The sequence below is a fragment of the Cynocephalus volans genome, chromosome 15 (genome assembly GCF_027409185.1).
Source record: "Cynocephalus volans isolate mCynVol1 chromosome 15, mCynVol1.pri, whole genome shotgun sequence".
In the NCBI taxonomy this organism is placed as follows: Eukaryota; Metazoa; Chordata; class Mammalia; order Dermoptera; family Cynocephalidae; genus Cynocephalus; species Cynocephalus volans.
In genome coordinates this window covers 53,504,200-53,521,924 of record NC_084474.1, presented here as the reverse complement: position 1 = coordinate 53,521,924, position 17,725 = coordinate 53,504,200, and the positions used below count along the sequence as shown (strand labels likewise).

Sequence of the window (17,725 nt, the reverse complement as noted above, 5' to 3'; positions counted from 1 at the left end):
GAAATGTCCTAACTCCCTCTGTAATTGGCTCAGCAGCCTTTGCCTGCCAGTGTCCCAGAAGATCATCTCCTGTTTATCAGATAATTCTAAACCAGCTCTGGACCACGCAAGCCAGCAAACTTCCTCACTATCCAATGGTCTGCAACCATACCTTCTCCAATAAGTCTGAATGCCACAGGGGGATCCTCTTCCAAGTGTGTCCTTCCTTGGGTACTCTCTCTCAGTCCTAGGGTATAGTCTAGACTTCTAACATATTTATATTACTCTACCATAGCATAACAATTCTTTAGACTTCACCTATTTAAATTACTATGTGTTCTGTTTCCTGGTTGGACCTAGATTGATAGAGTGATTACTTGATTGATAAATTTGGGATAAATAAGTGAGCATCGGTACCACTTTCTCTTTTCTTTGTATCTTTGGGAATAAGCTGCTCACAGAGAACATGTGTTCTGTCCCATTCCTCCTTGCCATGAGTTGTACAAGGGCAGGCTGTAAAATAGTTTTGGTCCAGTCTTGTCTGTACCTGGATGGGTATGTATGATTCTGAGGCTTGCTATAAGGAAGCCCACTCTTACACAGCTATAAGCCTTTTCCTCTAATTTCAGCCTTATCACTAATAAAAGTAATATTCTATATTCCATTTACCTCTTGTCTATGCCTGAATTAGTTTAGAACTTATGTAGGAAAGAGGTTACTGTGAATCACTTAAAGTAGTGTGTTACTTTTCCTTTGGAAATGTTAAGAGTGAATTGGTTTTATAACGTTCTAGCCTTGAGAACAAGCCTAATGTTATAATTAACATATTTTGAAATTTAATACTAAACACACAATCCTGTAATATTTGATCTGAGAAAATATACTAGGGAGAACTCATATCGTCCAACTTTTGTACAGTTGGGTCTTCCACAATAAGTAGATTATTAGTTATTTTTCTAAGTCTACTGGTAATCTACCTTTATGCTTTTCATGATGAGTTGAATCATCTCTTTTTTATAAATATTAAACAACTTGATGCTTTTCTGTAAAACTAAAAATATTTTAAAGAAACTATATGACCACACAAGGGTCCCAAAGTGCTCACTTTTCATAAAGGTGACATCAATTTCCATAGAAACGTGAGTCCAACATCATGACAGCTGATGGGAAAGTGACAGAGTTTATGGAATGTATCACAGATTCTGTGTCATCTAGAAAGCTTTCAGTTGCAGCATGTAATAAAAAAACCCAACTGAGACTGGCTTAAAAAATAAAGGAAATTTATTGGTTCACCCAATAAAAAATTCCAGAGGTACATGTTGCTAGGGGTGAGGGTTGATCCAGAACCACATATAATGTGACTTAGTACCTAGTTTCTTACTTTCAATTTCTTATTGTTACTTTCTTGGTGCTGGCTCCATTTTGGACAAATTCACTCTACTCAATTCATGATCCTAAATTGGCTATGAGGAGCTCTGACATTACATGAACCCTCATTCTTGAAACAACAAAGAGAGAATCTATGTCAATATATTCAGAAAAAAATGTCTTTAAGAGTCACTCTGATTGGACCAGGTTAAGTAACTGTGCCAATTCCAAACCATTCATTATGAACACAGAGCACAGATGGTGCATTCAGATCGGCTCTGCTAACCAGGATCCACCTGTGGGGCAGGTGAGGCTGATTCCATCTAAATCACAAAGCTAGGAATGGAGGGAGGGGGTAGGTTCCCAAAAGAAATACAGGCTCCAGGAAGAAAGAGAAGTGAATGCTGGGCTGACAATCACAGGTATTCATTACAGGTACACTACAGGTCTATTTCCTGTTTACTCCTTTGGAAAGAAATTTAAGACTTTAAGTAACCTCAAACTTCATGTATTTTCTGCCTGTTACCTAATACATTTTTAAAAACAGGAACAAAGAGTAAATAAATCATTTCACAGTATTTCATTTCTGTATGTTATTTATTTTATTTTATTTTATTTTTTTGTCTTTTTTCGTGACCGGCTCTCAGCCAGTGAGTGCATTGGCCAGTCCTATATAGGATCCGAACCCGCGGTGGGAGCGTCGCTGCGCTCCCAGCGCCACACTCTCCTGAGTGCGCCACAGGCTCGGCCCTCTGTAAGTTATTTTGCAATGTGCTAGAGACCTTGCTATGAAAGTGGCAATAATACATACTTTATCTGGAGAATTTTATATTCAGTAAAGTGTCTCTATTAAAAAGAAAATCCTAAGTCTGAGAGCTCATGAATCTAACATACTTTCTAGTTGATAACATTTTTAGTGCAATGTTTAAAAAATGTGATTTTTCTAAATACTGTCAGCCCACAAAAGCACATATTGAAATCTGACAGCCTCTGTTCACAAGGCATAGCATCTTTTGTTGTCTTTGATCTCCATCTCTGGTGCATAGATCCAGCAAGTTGTTTTTTTGTTTTGTTTTTGACCTGTATTTTTATATTCAAGAGTTCTCCCTTCCGCCATGTTCTGATTTTCACTTTGTCATCTCCCTCACCTCCACCCTTGCCTAGACTCACAGTACATTTTCTTTTCTTTTCTTTTTTTTTAAAGATGACTGGTAAGGGGATTTAACCCTTGACTTGGAGTTGTCGGCACCACGCTCTCCAAGTGAGCTAACCGGCCATCCCTATACAGGGATCCAAATCCGTGGCCTTGGTGTTATCAGCACCACACTCTCCCAAGTGAGCCATGGGCCGGCACCTCACAGTACATTTTCAAGCTGAAGTTCTTTACCTTTTGTCTGCCAAATCCAGGAAAGAAGAGCCCATAGTGAAATGAATACTTGCAGTTTGCCCCACCTCCTAAGCTGCATGCAATCTGTTTTCAGCCTCTATAATTTGAATCTAAGTTATCAGTGGCATCAACCTTCATCCTACTGAAATATTTACATGGTTGGTACACTTTTTTTTGAGTTTGCTTATTTGATTGGTCTTCCTCTGTCACCCCTAAGATAGCCATGTTTCTCTGTTCTAATAACTGTTCTTTTTTGGGGGTGGCTGGCCAGTACTGGGATCCAAACCCTTGACCTTGATGTTATAACACCATGCTCTAACCAAATGTCCTAACCTGCCAGTTGCTCTCTTCCTTTACTCAGTAAAACCCAGTGCTCTGAAAGTTCTCCTGTTCTGGCCCCAATCTTTCAGCTTGCTCTTCCGTTTCTTCCTTTTATCACCACATTGACAACTCACTGCTCAAGACAGTCACCTGTGCTTTCCTATTTCCATGCTTCCCTCAAGTTTCCTTTTGGGATTTCTTCCTTCAAGGTCCAGCTTAAATGTTTTCATTTCCATGAACCCTGCTCTAGTTTCCCCCAAGATATAAATCATTACCTCCAACCCCATCAACCAGATCAACAGCTCCTGACTAGACATTTGTTAAAGCTTGCTAACTAGTATCTCTGTTTCTTGCCTGTCTCCTAACTGCTTCTCCATACGATCACCAGAATGATTTCCTGTATAATTTAACTCCTTACCATGGCCTACAAGGCCTGACAAGATCTGGCCTCTGCTAATGTTTATTAGCCCAGGCACTATGCTAAGCAATTTATCTCGGTTAATTCATTTAATTCTACAGCTATGTACTTTTATTACCCTCATTTGCAGCAGATGCTGTTGGTGACTCATCCAGATCCCTTTTACAAAACGGGTACACCCATACCCTTCGGCTAACAGTTCACATCTCCACCCTTATTTGGAAGACTGTCATTGGCTGAGGAGAGGCATCTAGCCACCCCTCCAGACCTTATTCTTCCCAGAGCCAGTAGTCAATGACTGCCTGATGTGGGAACCTAATAGTCCAGCCCCCTCACCTCTGGGCAGGACAACCTCTGCGGTCTAGTTCATTCTGAAGAGCGCCCTGTAGGATCAGGCTAAGGCTGTACTACTCCTGAAACTCTTACCCTGCCTTATTCTGTTTTCTTTACTCCATTACAGATTTCTCCTAAGAGCATTCCCTCAACCAATCACTTGCCTGACAATCTCCATCTTGGACACTGCTACAGAAGAAGAAGTGATCTAAGACACTATTTTACAGATAAGCTTGGGACAAAGAGAGGTGAAATTACTTGCCTAAGGTCAAAGAGAAAACAGGAAAGCCAAAATTTGAGCCAGTCTGGCTCTCCACGGTGCACTCTTTCCCACCATACCCTAGTGGTCACTTTTCCAACCTCTTCTCTCTCCTCACTCATCCCCTTTAGCCAAGTTAATTCCTGCCTCAGGGCCTTTGTACTTCCTATTCTCTGTGTCTGGAATGTTTCTCTACCTCTTTGTGGCTTGCTTCCTTACTTCTTTAAAAATGTCTCAAATATTACCGCCTTAAAGAGACCTCTCCTGACCCCACCCATCCTACCCAAGAGAGCAACACTAACCCCAACTCTGCTTTAGTGTTGTTTATAGAATTTAATACCTGCAATTATATTATACATGTATTTATTTTCTCCCATTCACACTAAATGAAAAAATCTCAGGGCAGGAATACTGTCTGGCTCATCTACTGCTATATCCTCGATGTTTGGTAATGTATCTGGCACACAGCAGAAGCTCAGTTACTTGTTTAATGAGTTAAATGAGTTCTCTTTTTTTCAGAACTCTTACAGGGCTTCGTAGAAATTTCCTTGCACGTTTTTAATCTAGAACTATAGTTATTTAAAGTACATTTATTCATTATGCAAGTTTGTATGCTCTTGGAGGACAAGAATTATATTTTATTAATTTAGGGGTACACAGGAGGCATTCAAAAATGGTGCTACCTCTAAAACTCCAACTATCAACTGCAGCTCATCTCTTCATATAGGAACTAATATATGAATTACAGTATAATCCAGAAGTATAAAAAAATACTATATTTAATTTATAAAGCATTCCTATGCACATTACAGGATACAGTAAGTACAATTAGGTAATTATCACCCATCTTTATCTTAAAAACAATGCCATTTCCGAAATACAAAAAAATAGACCTATTTCCAAAGAACCATTTAAATATGGCTTTGAAAACCACAATGTTTCATTTACAACAAATAGATGGTATGCAACAGCACTCATAGATGTTTATGATAAATAAAAATATTAGTATTATTCTGGCATCTTTTGGGGGCAGGCCTTTATAGATCTCTACAATGACTCATAAAAGTAAAATCAATAATGGCCATTAACGTAATTTGTATTTCAACCTGAATTTGAGCAACTGATGTAGATTAATCATTTATCTGGGATATGGACTCATATATCCAAAAAATAAAGTACAAAAAGTTAGTTTCTCATTTCCATTCAGTTTGTCAACAAACACATCCCAAATATTCCAGCATCTGTAAAAGACAATCTACTTAGTATTTCTGGTAAGTGACTTGTAGCCACACATGCTTAAATAAAGAATGACACAGCTGGATCCTAGAAGTTCAGATTTTATAAATTTAAAATACACTAAGTACATATGCCAAAAAAACAAGAACTGGATCCAAGATTACATTTTAAATTATGAGAATCTCTGGGGAAAAAATTAACAATGAGATGACAACCTATGTCAGATATTTCTCAGAGAAGTACAGATATTTGTCTGAAAAGTGCATTAAACAGCTTCTCAAATTTCTCTAGTTAGGAGTGCATTCCAGCTAAATTAAAACTAAAGCACATTTAGAGTGAACTTTTTTCTCACTAAAACTTCGCAATCCTAAAATAGTCTGGATTTGGGCAACACCTTACCAGTAAATCCTTACAATTTAATTTACCCTTGAAATATACAATGACATTCTTGTAAGAAGCTATTTTCTTGCTATTGCACAAAGGTGTCAATTTTAATCCAGGCAAATGAATTCAGAAAAAGAAGCACTTTCATCTTAATCCATTTAGCAAATGTTGCAAATCAGCTTCTACTAAAACAATGAAATGGAGAAACTTGTGAAAGTCTACATTTGGTGTCAGTTTTAACACTATGTTGATGGCAGCCATTTCAGGCAGAGGTAGCCAAGTCCCATACATATGGGGAAGGCAAAAAGCAGAAAAGCATTGTGAAGACTTAGTGGTTCTTTGACTTCTAATGATTATAGACCAATTTTGATTATGAGCCATACTGCTATGCAGTATTCTTCTGAATTTTACATCTCAAACACAAAGGAGCTTGTTGCTGCCTTGGGCAGATATGCTGGAATTATCTTTCTTTAGCTTAGTTTCTCTTTTCTCTAAGGTCAAGTAAAAAGTGTAAGACATTTTCATATACCACGAGGGTAATACAGCAGGCTGGAGTGACTCTAATCACATTGGGGGCAATTCCTTTGTAAAATCCACCGATGCCTTCTTTCCTTTAGAGGGAAAAACAGATATACGCTTAATTTCCTAAATACCTAGCTTGAAAACATAAAAGTTTAACTGACACAGGGCATGCAGCAAAAAATCAAACCTCACTCTGATTTAAGTCCACGTTTTCAATGTCCTGAAGTAATGTATTTTACAAGCCATATGTAGGGGCTTACATTCCTTTAACAGACTCACTGGGGAAAAGAGAGTAAGGATATCTAAAAACCAAACTGAAAAGTACATTAAATTCACTATTTTTCAAATGTGTTTAAAATGTATGAGCATGCAGGAGTTTTAACTGTCTAATGTAGGCATTAAAACTCATAGTTTATATAAACGCTAGACAACACTAAGTGTAGCATACACAAAAATAAAACTATTTCCTTAATGCCTAGGATAAGGCATATGGCCCAGAAACTTGTCACTTATGTTCTCACTTAAAATAAATTTAAACATTCTAAATATTCTTCTCTGCCCTTTTAAAATTAAAGGGAAATATGGGGATGTCTATCTATAATAGTTAAACTATTCTCATGCTAAAGAACGAACATCTCTTCCACACATAAAGACAAGTATTTGCAAAAGTTATGGTGCAAATAGCAGGTATGGGGCCTTCTCAAATGTATTAAACCAGGTTTATGACTTCTTATAAAATATGCAAGGTATCTCATCAGAGCAATTTCGACATACCACATGCTCTCACCTCCATGTCTTTGCAATCACATCCATTACACCATTGTAAGACATGTGTTGATCCTGAAGACGAGCTCTCACAACTTGATATGGGTATGTTGCTGTCACAGCAAATATTTTGGATAGTGCTGCAACAGATATATATTCTACTGTGCTCTAAAATGACAACACAAAACATTTATGTCTTCCTTTAGATTGGATTTCTTTTAAAATATGTAAGTAAAAATTATATAGAAAAAACCAAATTTAAATGGATTTTTAAGTGAAAAATACTGTTCCCACCTGCAACACAAGCTCTGTGTAATTATGGGGTTCTATTTTTAACATTTGTGTGTCATTAGGCTATAAGATATTTGACTATAAATTAAATTAGTGGTAGAGTCAGTAGTCATCATAACAGTAATACTACCAAAGCAAGCATGACAAAATTTACATTTATTAAATGCCCATAAAAATAAATGATATCATTTTTACAAGAAATCATCTTACCAACTGGGCTTCTGGTAATCTATCGATATGCTGATTGTACTTCACCTTCAGCAATTCATATGCCATAAACTGAAGGGCACCATGTGATGTTCCAAACAGCCCAGGAATAAATCCCTAAAAGGGAACAATTAAGAAAAAGCAAAACTAAATAATATATCTTTAAAGAAAGATATATTTAAGTAAAATATTTTCTCTCCTCTCTTAGTACAGTACTTTAAGCAAATTCATTTGTTAAGTTTTGCATAAATCCGTTTTTAATTGAGGTTAAACAGTATTCTCGGGCGGCCCCATGGCTCACTCGGGAGAGTGCGGCGCTGGGAGCGCCGAGGCCACGGGTTCGGATCCTATGTAGGGATGGCTGGTGTGCTCACTGGCTGAGCGTGGAGCAGACGAAACCGTGCTGAGGGTTGCGATCCCCTTACCAGTCAGAAAAAAAAAAAAAACAACAGTATTCTCTTCCACTTTATTTTTTAAGTTAAGGTTTGGATTTTCATGTTAGTTTTTCTTTAAACAATATACATACAACCATAAAGACGACCTACACTATGAAGAACTGGGGTATAAGTGGAAGATTAAATTCTGGAAAGTTAAGGAAGTAAAAGTAATGGTAATTCAGTGGACTGAGCATAGGTATTCTAAAAGAATAAGGCAAGAAGTGATAAAAAAACATCTGATGTATGTCCAAAATTTTTGTGCATAGGTCAGTAATCCATAACCCCAACCTTACGTTAGTGACTTTAAAAGCTAATTTACAATTCTTAAAAAACAAACTTAAATTCAGTTTATCTAATTTTAATTTTAACCTATGTATAGCCTAAAAAAATTTTTATGGGGAAAAACCAAGGGAACAGAAGGCAGAGAAGGGGGAAATAGGGAAGAGAAAAGGAATTATAAAATCAGAAAACAGATCTTACTGCCATGAGGAAGAAATTTCACAAATACTACCATAGGGAAGAGGCTGTGGTTTTTTTGTTGTTATTGCTATTTTTTAATTCATGTGACATTTGAGGTCAATAAAAAATCCTAATAAAATAAGACCCTGTTAGACCTGCTGATCTCTTCTCCATACTATGTTAACCTAAGTTCCTAAGACGCCCCAGCTTCCAAGGAGTAGAGTTAAGGAAAAGGTGATTTGGTTGTATAACTTATTGTAAAGATACCTGACAAAGTTTTGGACAGTTCTCACACACCAGTGTCATAATGGTACATCTTATGGTAATGAGGATAAACAGCTTAAAGTACAATTTCAGTATCATAAACTAGATTTCAGTTTTCATTAAATTGTTTCTTGCCTAAGTTTGGCTTCTTTTCAGGATTGACTACAGGTCATTCAGAACTAAGACAATAGAGCAACTTCCAGTTATTCAAAATATATTGACAATGATTCATTACCTTATACAATCCACGCACACCTTCATACTTATATATTTTCAAAAGTGTATCAAACATCCCTTTATATTGTCGCTGTGAAGAGTTAACAACACCATCATACTGTAACATAAGGCGAGTTTTTGTTACCCATATTGGGTTTGTAATGCAGAGGGTCATGGCTCCTAAAATCAGATTTAAATAAGATTACTCAGCATATAGGTACTCTCACTTATGACAATCCAAATTAGGAACGTATATTTATGTAAAGAATGAGGTTGTAACACGTTGATGGATGCTGGAAAAGATTAAAAGAAAAAAAGAGAAAAAATAATTGAGGGTTCACTGGGGCTGTGTCTGCACCACTGAGATGTGGACTCCGAGGCAGTCCTAGGGTCAAAGGGTAGACAAAGTTTTGGATGGCCATAAAAAGTTCCTTATGTGGTTAGTAAGAGTTAAATTAAAAGGGCGATAGAAATGTGAAACTCTTTCCCTTGGAGGTGTAAGGATAGCAAAGATGTCCTAACTCCTAAAAAATGTAGCCTGGTATAGAGAATAGAGGGTAAGGAGATACAGATCTTAGAAAGAGGAGACAGTGTAAACCAGAGGGCTTGAAGATTAGAGGAAAAGGACCAGGAATACAGCACTTCAAAAGTCTGTACCTGTGCACACATATATCCACTCCAACTTTATCACTATCTTCCTCAAATCCATTCAGAGTCACTGCTACCCCTAAAAAATTAAATAACTATGTAATGTGGTGAGTTGCATTTTACATTCTTTATAAAGTGACAATTTTGTAAAACATTTTATCTGGTTAATTTTCTCCTTTGCTGAGTTTCCTAAGTAGTCCTTTATTCAAAAAATATTTATTGAATATTATTATGATTCAGATCTCTGTTAGCAGCTAGGTATTAAAAAATGAGTGAGAGGCTTCTGGTCAAGATGGAGAAATAGACGGTCCCCAGCGTCACTCTCTCCCACAATCAACCAACTTACAACTAGTAAAAAGCAATGACAGCTGTAGAGGATTAACATCTTGTGCTATGCTCTGCTAAGAGGATGGCCATGACCTCTGGCCACAGCCAGAAGAGACACATAGCGCCAGTACCCATGTGGGACATGCTGTACACAGTATTTCTCAAAATGATAATACTAGCTGTTAGAAACTGCTGCATCCTTGGACTGAAGGGACTATGCAGTATAGTCTATTCACCAGCTGTGGGAGACTGCTGCATCCTTGAATTCAAGGGAGTATTCAGTATAGTCTATTCAAATAAAATTTCAGGAAGTTCTGCCCCAGGGGCTCCCCGTCCTTTATCCCTGTTAGCATACTTTTCTCATGGCTTTCATAATAAATATCCGTAGGACCCTGACCCTTGGCCTTCCCTAGCTTAGTGAACGGTCGCTCCTAGTCCCTCAGTTGCAACTGCTATTGTTTCCAAGTAGTTCATTACCGTCTCCACTTCAACATTCGCCACAGACAGCCAAGATGGGGCTGCTAGAGCTCAGGGGAAAAGGAGGAGAGACCTATGGAATTCACGAAGGCAGGAGAAGCCATGATGAGAGAAAGAAAGGATCGCTCCCACCATTTCGAGACCAGGCCACTTCAAGCCTGGAGCTGGTGAGCACACGGAGCAAGAGCTGGCAAAAGCTACAGCTGTGCCCTTCCTATGAAGTTGCTTGGAGGTGGCAGGGGAGAAGAGGGCCTTGGTGGCCCTTAGGCCAGCAAAACCACTAACAGGGTTCCCATGGACCCACATAGGACTGAGGAGCTACAACAACTGAAAAAAAGAGCCACTCAAAGGCTGGTGAGTCATCACAAGGGACCAGCACATGGTCCGTCCCATGGGAATTGTTTGGAGCACTGGCAGTGGGGGAGACAGGCCAACCAGGGGAACACTGGGTCACAGCATAGACAGCTGATCTGCCCCTGAATCAGCACAGGACTACTCAGTGGAGGCTGGTCAGGAATACAGATCTGCAGGGGATGCAGTTTGCTGAAAAGTCTCTGGCCCAGACCAGAGTTTCCACACAACCCAGGTGTATTGGACCTCACAAGACCCAGAAATACATACAAGATCAACAATTAAAACCTAAGCTGCACAAAAATCCTTCCCCAGGGAATCAGCAGCAAAGCAGCAATTTAGCTCTACTACAGGGCTCAAGTGCTGGTCCCCAAGGAAGTTCCTCCATTTTAGAAGTAACCAAAGGACAACAAATTAGTTCCAGTGCAATTTAAGTGGTAGAAACAGCAAATAATCCAACACAGAACTGAAAGAAAAAACAAAATACTCACAGACCAGAGACAAAGTTTGACATTAACTACTAAAGGTCTCACAGCAACAAAGAGTACCTATAAAACCTAGAAGGACCAGGACGCCCCTGTGCTCCCAAGCCAGGGAGCAGGGAGGGCTGGGGGCCTCAGCCATGCCCCCCAACACCTGCAACCAGCCCAGTGATGACCACCAAGCTGCTGCAGGAAGCACCCTGGGCTCCCAAGCGGGGGCAACAGGGCACCAAGGGTCTCAGCCACACCCCACCAACATCTGCAACCAGCCCAGTGATGACCACCAAGCTGCTTCAGGAAGCACCCTGGTCTCCTGAGCTGGGGCAGTGGGAGGCCAAGTGTCAGGCCACACCCTCCTGACATTTGCCTCCAGCCCAGCAATGACTGATCCACTGCTGGAAGCCCCCTTGTCTCCCCTGCAGGAATGAGGGGGGTGCCAAGGGCCTCAACCATGCTCCCCTGCCTTCCTCCTTCTCCCAAACTATGTCTTTCCCCCTCTTCTCTCCCCCTCCCCACCAACTATTCTGCAACATCTTAGAATGTAAAAAATATATATTAATAAATAAACTTTAAAAAGATGAGTGAGATAGTTCTTGCCTTAAGAAGCAATCAGTAAATATTAAGAAACCAAGGTATGCAAAGACTTACGGGTCTTTGTTTTTCCTTCTGTATAGTATAGATACATGAGGCAATTAAACAAGGCTACTAAATTGTATAATTTGAAAACTGAAACTACAATTAAAGAAATACTATACCAAATCATCTTAAAACTAGTAAGGATTCATAGGTTTTCTAAATTTTAACACGCTTTATGATAAGTAAAATTCTTAAAATCTATCCAGAGCAATCAATAAGAATACCTACTTTCTAAGAAATTTCATGTGATAATTCACTAATATAGTTACATGAGCATATTTAAACCTTGGTGTTCAAAGGAAAAAAAGGCAAATAAACTCAAAAACAATAATGAGAATTAAGTTTGGACGGTGAGATTTTATATTTTATGTACTGACTTACCAGCTTCAGCTGCTGAGATAAGATATTCTGTTGCCTCTAATCGGTCAGCTCTTCCTTCTGTCTTATATGATTTGATGGCATTGTAACTAAAAGAATTAAACATGAGCAGTTTGATTTATATTTGGTGTCATAAAGTAGTAAAGTCTGTTTTAAAGTGTAACTTAACAACGGTACCCCGAAAACAAAAGTCAATACACAATGTAACCACAAAACTACTGCTAAGAGGATGGCCATGACCTCTGGCCACAGCCAGAAGAGACACATAGCGCCAGTACCCATGTGGGACATGCTGTACACAGTATTTCTCAAAATGATAATACTAGCTGTTTTTCAAGAATGGATTTGCTGGAAATGGTTTATTGTAATATTATACCACTCCTCCCACCAAACATATAGGGCTAGAAATACATATGTAAAATATTTTAATTTTCATACTCATTAATTAATTTAAAAAGACAGGAAAACTGGGAGGAGGGGAAGGTGTAGTGGCGGTACAAAAATTGGGCAGAAAGGCAAAATGGACCAAATGAGCACCTGATAGTTAAAAAGATAAACATGTGATGGAGCTTTCTTAATATACTAACAAGGACCATAAGTGGCACACAAATAGTCAGAATTAAAGACAAAATTAGCATCATAAGATATTCAGAAACTATGACTGAGATTACCAAAGGTTTTGTGTAGGAGGTGGCACTGAGCTGAGTATTGAGGGACAGGCACAGTTTCAATACAAAAAGAGATGAGCTTAGGGAAAAATGCTAATAAAGGCGGATGAGAAGATAGGAAAAATTGTGCCATGCTTAAGAGGTAGACTGAGATTTGGGTTTTATCTGGCAGAAAACAGACAGCCACGAAATGTTTCTGAGCAGAAGAGTCAAATAAGTCTATTTTCTTTAATCCCAATTTCCACTTTCCCCCTCAAAGAAGATTTCAGTTGAATAAATCTTTCCAAACTTTACCAGTACCATTCTAACATGAAACAAGTAAACTACACTATTATAAGAAATTCTCATCACATAGACTTTATATGCATATGGCTTTCCCTTAGACACTCTCTTGGAGAATCTACACTACTCATATTCATAAAGCATTTAAAAAAAAAATGTGTATATATAGTTTCACCTACCTATGTATGTCTTAGGACTGCAAATAAGAAAAATATTTAGACAATAATAGGGCTGAATTTTATTTTACCTTCACTTAAATATACCAGGTATTGACGTTTTCCTAAAAATGCCATCTGGTAAAACAAAGAAAAACTTTCCCATTCATGAATTCAGTTTCAAATATCAATGGCTTGCTCAGAACAGCAAGCACTCCTCCTCTGTAAGGACTCATGCTTTGTCACTGTGCTCCTACATACTCAATAAGCTGAATGTGCCTGCCACAGGCACTGTCTGTGGCTTCTTCAGGAGGCATGTGATAACAGTCATTTCAAATGGTGATGATATCTGACAGGTAAAGGAATAAGGAAATGAATGAGTAGAGATGATGATAGAGCAGGTCAAATAAGTGGTAAGAAGCAATATGCCTCAAACCCTTTCAGCCACACACTGACTTCTGCTTTCTATTTCCAATAGGGATCTCCTGCAGTACATGTTCTTATGAGGACACCAGCGTATGTCCTCTCTTGCTTTTCCAACTTCATTATGAATCAAAATATATTTTGTAAGCCATCTCAAACATTTCAGGAATCTGGTTGAGGATAAATAACTATCTCATGATATTTCAGTATTCATGAAATTCTTTATTTATGGCACACTCTGGAACTAATCTCATAAATTGAGAAAACATCTTAAATCTTCCTTTATCAAAAATGGATACCAAAGAGAACTGAAATTCATAGGATTCATTTTAGACAACAGTTTCAGGCTCCTCCAGTCTCTGGAACACGTTACAAGACGACTAAAACATAAAAAACTGGATGATTCAACTTTTTCTAGTCTATTTTGACTCTGTGTTAGAAATGCTCAAGAGTACTGATATGGCCAAAACATCTCAGAAATACCGAAAGGAACCTACAGTTTCATTGCGAATTACCTGGAGTTAGCAGTTTTTCAAACAGCTTTATCAAAATAAAAAGCTCTCTTCTAATATGTGCATATTCAGCTTACAAACGTAATTCTTCACCTTCCTAAATTCACCTCATAGAAATAGTTTCTGTAAATATTTCCCATCTCATCCCTTCACCTTCATCCTATTAAGAATGTTCTTCCAAATCAATAGCTGACAGAGAATGAAACTGATTAGCCATTTTGTTCTTTCTGACCCTTCCAATTCATTCAGAGAAACTGAACGAAAGATTCATCTTGGATCATCAACTGATGTAAAAATCACTAAACACAAAAATTCCTTTTTAGTACTATACTGTAAAATCTCCCAGATATACTCACAATAAAAAGTAGAGTCCCCAGGATAAACCTGCACCCCACACATTTGGGGTTACTCCTTGATAAAGTCCCCGCAGTCCATCAAGCTTCCAAATGGTGGTCAAGCAATGTAAAATTCCTTTATATTTTGGTCTCAATTCCAATCCATCACTCACTGCATTAAAGGATACACAAAGTTAGGAGACAGCAAAGTTCTAGCTCCGAATCACATATAGATATCACACAATAGGTTATATAAAAGTGATACATTCAGAAGAAAAACATTTTTAAGTAGAGAATATTATTTTCCAGGATTATTCAATATTTTGAAATTAATGTTTATTAATTTATCCAAGTATTTATTGATGGCATTCTAAGCACTCAAATAATATTTGAGGAAGTGTTAGATCAGCTCTTAAATAATCCAAAAGTCTCCTAAGTAAAGAAGTTTTAACACTTAAGTTTTGTTTTTGTTATAGATATCCAAGATTAAGGATTCAAATGTTCAAAAATATTACTCAAAAAATAAATTAGCCAGGAGCCTCAATTACATCAAGAGCGTTGGCAAGACCTGAGGATTAGTAGGAAACAAAATGTGGAGGATGGGGGGAATTTTTCCCAGAAATTCTCTTTCTACCCTCCCCACCAACACACATACACACACACACACACACAAACACACACCAAAATAGAAAGAATTTCACTTGAACATATCCAAAATTGAACTAGTTTTCCCCATCCCTTCTGGAGCTGCTCTTACTTACAGTAATCCCCCTCATTCGCGGTTTTGCTTTCCATGGCTTCAGTTACCCACAGTCAACCATGGCCCAAAAACATTAAATGGAAAATTCCAGAAATAATTCATAAGTTTTAAACTGCACACTACTCTGAGTAGTGTGATGAAACCTTGCACTGTCCTGCTCCATACCACCCAGGACACGAATCATCCCTTTGTCCAGCATATACACACTGTATAAGCTCTCTCACTTCCCACTCTTTGTCATCAACATCATCTGTTCTTGACATCCAACAATCAACATCCTCATAGCTTGATGATCCAGGATCACCTGAAGCAGACGATCCTCCTCCTGATGTATGGTATCATTAGAAGCTCAATAGTAGCCTAATGCTACGTCACAATGCTTACGTCATTTACCTCACTTCACCTCATCACGTGGAAATTTCATCATCTCATATCATCACAAGGGTGAGTACAGTACAATAAGATATTTTGAGAGACCACACTCACATATTACAGTATATTGTTATAATCTTTCTATTTTATTAGCTATTGTTGTTAATCTTACTGTGCCTAATTTACAAATTAAACATTATCATAAATTGTATGTATAGGAAAAAACAGCATATACAGACAGTCCCTGACTTATGATTTTTTTTGAACTTTACAATGGGATATTGGGGTATTAAATGCATTTTTGACTCATGCCATAACCCCATCATAAATCAAAGAGCATCTGTACAGGGCTTGGTACTATCTGCAGTTTCAGGCATCCACTGAGGGTCTTGGAACATATCCCCCATGGATAAGGCTGGACTTCTGTATTCTAGTGTTCCATACAGCTCCTAATGCCACTACCATCTACATATATGCTCATGCCATATACCTGGGAACCACCCATGAACCCTCCTCCCTTCACACCCCCTTTTATTAATTAACAAATCCTTCTGATTCTATATCATCTCTCTTGCACCTGTCTACATCTCTCAGGTCACACTGCCATCATCCTACTTTGTCCTTGATGTTATCAGCACCAGGCTCTAACCCAGCAGCAAACTGGCTATACTAATATTTTGTATTTGGATTTACTCCACTTTGCCCTTGCTTTTATGTTGTCTAGGATCATCTTTTATATGACTAAGTCTCAAGCCTAGAGTGTAAGTTCCCTGAGGGTAAGAATTTTGTTAGATACCTCTGTAGCCCATACAGCAGTCTACAAATATTAAGACAATATATATCAAGTGCGTTGAATAGAATTATCTAACTCTACGGTAAGCCACTTCTGCAGATTTAATTCTCAAGGCAGAATTTAACTTGTAACAATAAGGAAACTAAAATGCCAAGTATTATAACAAGGTCAAGGGTTCGGATCCCCAAACAGGCCAGCCGCCAAAAAGTAAAATAAAATGCCAAAAAATAACTTCCAAATGAAGTTATCAAAGATCGTCTTTGAAATTATCTTTCCCAGAATTTAGTATTGAGTTTAACTTCTAAAGTGGTTTGTTAATTTCAATATACTTAATTCACTTAATACACTTAAAAATAGTATTTATATTCTAGCTACCTATTCCTCCAAAGGACCTTGTACCACACTACAAAGGCCCCAAATTAAAGAAAATTCTGTCCCAAACCTACTCTCAACCATCCGCGGTGGATTACGCCTACCCAGAGCACGTGCATTTCCTTTCAGTTGCACTGCCAAACGTGTCTACCCTGAGATTTCAAAGGACCTCCAAGGGTGAATGATTTGCACTTGTGAGAGATAAGCCCTAAAGTGAGGGTTTTTTCTCAGACTTTTCTATCCTTAGCGGGAGAGGGGAAGGCGGCCAGACCCCTTTACCAGGGTCCCTTTCTCAAATCTAGTTCCCGGTGAGTCAGGGCAGAACGCATCTTCTTCAAACGCTCCTCTCGTAACACGGAAGAGGCAGGGGAACCAAGGCCTCCTTTTGAGTTTTTACCACCCAGTTCGGGCTGACAAAAGCAGCAGCCAGGGGCCTGGGCAGGCTCTTACCGGCGAAGCGGATCTTCACGAGGTCGAGCGGGTGCAGCGCGAAGTTGGACAAGACCCCGCCGCTCACGCCCGCTACCAGGTTCTCATATTGGACGTGGCGGAATACCATGCTCCATGCAGACGATCCGGACGCCGACTGGCCCTGGCCCGCCATAGGCTCGGACGCCGTCGACACCACGGAGCCCAGGGCCGCGGAGGTAGGACGAGAGGTAGTGGCCGCCACTGTGGCGACGGTCGCCTCCTTTGAGCAGAAACCGCGAGGCGCGAGCCCACTTCCGGCCCGCGAGATGACTGTAGCCCGGGGTGCTGGAGGGAAGCCGGGTGAACTTGGAGCAGAAGGGGCGTGAAGCAGATACAACCTCACTACACGCCGGCTGAGAACACGTTGGAGGCGGATGCTCGCCCCAGTTGAGTCCCCGCCCCGCCGAGTCCCCGCCCCGCCTCGCCTCACCCACAGC

At 39.1% G+C, this 17,725-nt stretch overlaps 1 protein-coding gene across 1 annotated transcript; it reads right to left on the bottom strand.

Moving 5' to 3' along the window:
• Positions 1-4,964: 4,964 nt before the first annotated feature.
• SLC25A32 (solute carrier family 25 member 32) lies at positions 4,965-17,645 on the bottom strand. The gene is made up of 7 exons (XM_063079856.1): positions 17,268-17,645; positions 14,542-14,692; positions 12,149-12,234; positions 8,866-9,026; positions 7,474-7,587; positions 6,995-7,140; positions 4,965-6,296 (listed from the first exon to the last, which is right to left on the bottom strand). Exons 1-7 carry the CDS (start codon positions 17,419-17,421, stop codon positions 6,161-6,163), a joined length of 948 nt encoding a protein of 315 aa, XP_062935926.1. The 5' UTR covers positions 17,422-17,645; the 3' UTR covers positions 4,965-6,160.
• Positions 17,646-17,725: the final 80 nt, after the last annotated feature.

What these genes read in the sequence shown, in the direction of transcription:
- SLC25A32 (XM_063079856.1), bottom strand. Translation starts at nt 17,421, where the DNA reads ATGGCGGGCCAGGGCCAGTCGGCGTCCGGATCGTCTGCATGGAGCATG. An exon ending in CGTGAAGATCCGCTTCGCCG is followed by an intron (nt 14,693 to 17,267) that starts GTAAGAGCCTGC and finishes CCTTTAATGCAG; the next exon opens with TGAGTGATGGATTGGAATTG. An exon ending in TGGGGACTCTACTTTTTATT is followed by an intron (nt 12,235 to 14,541) that starts GTGAGTATATCT and finishes TAATTCTTTTAG; the next exon opens with TTACAATGCCATCAAATCAT.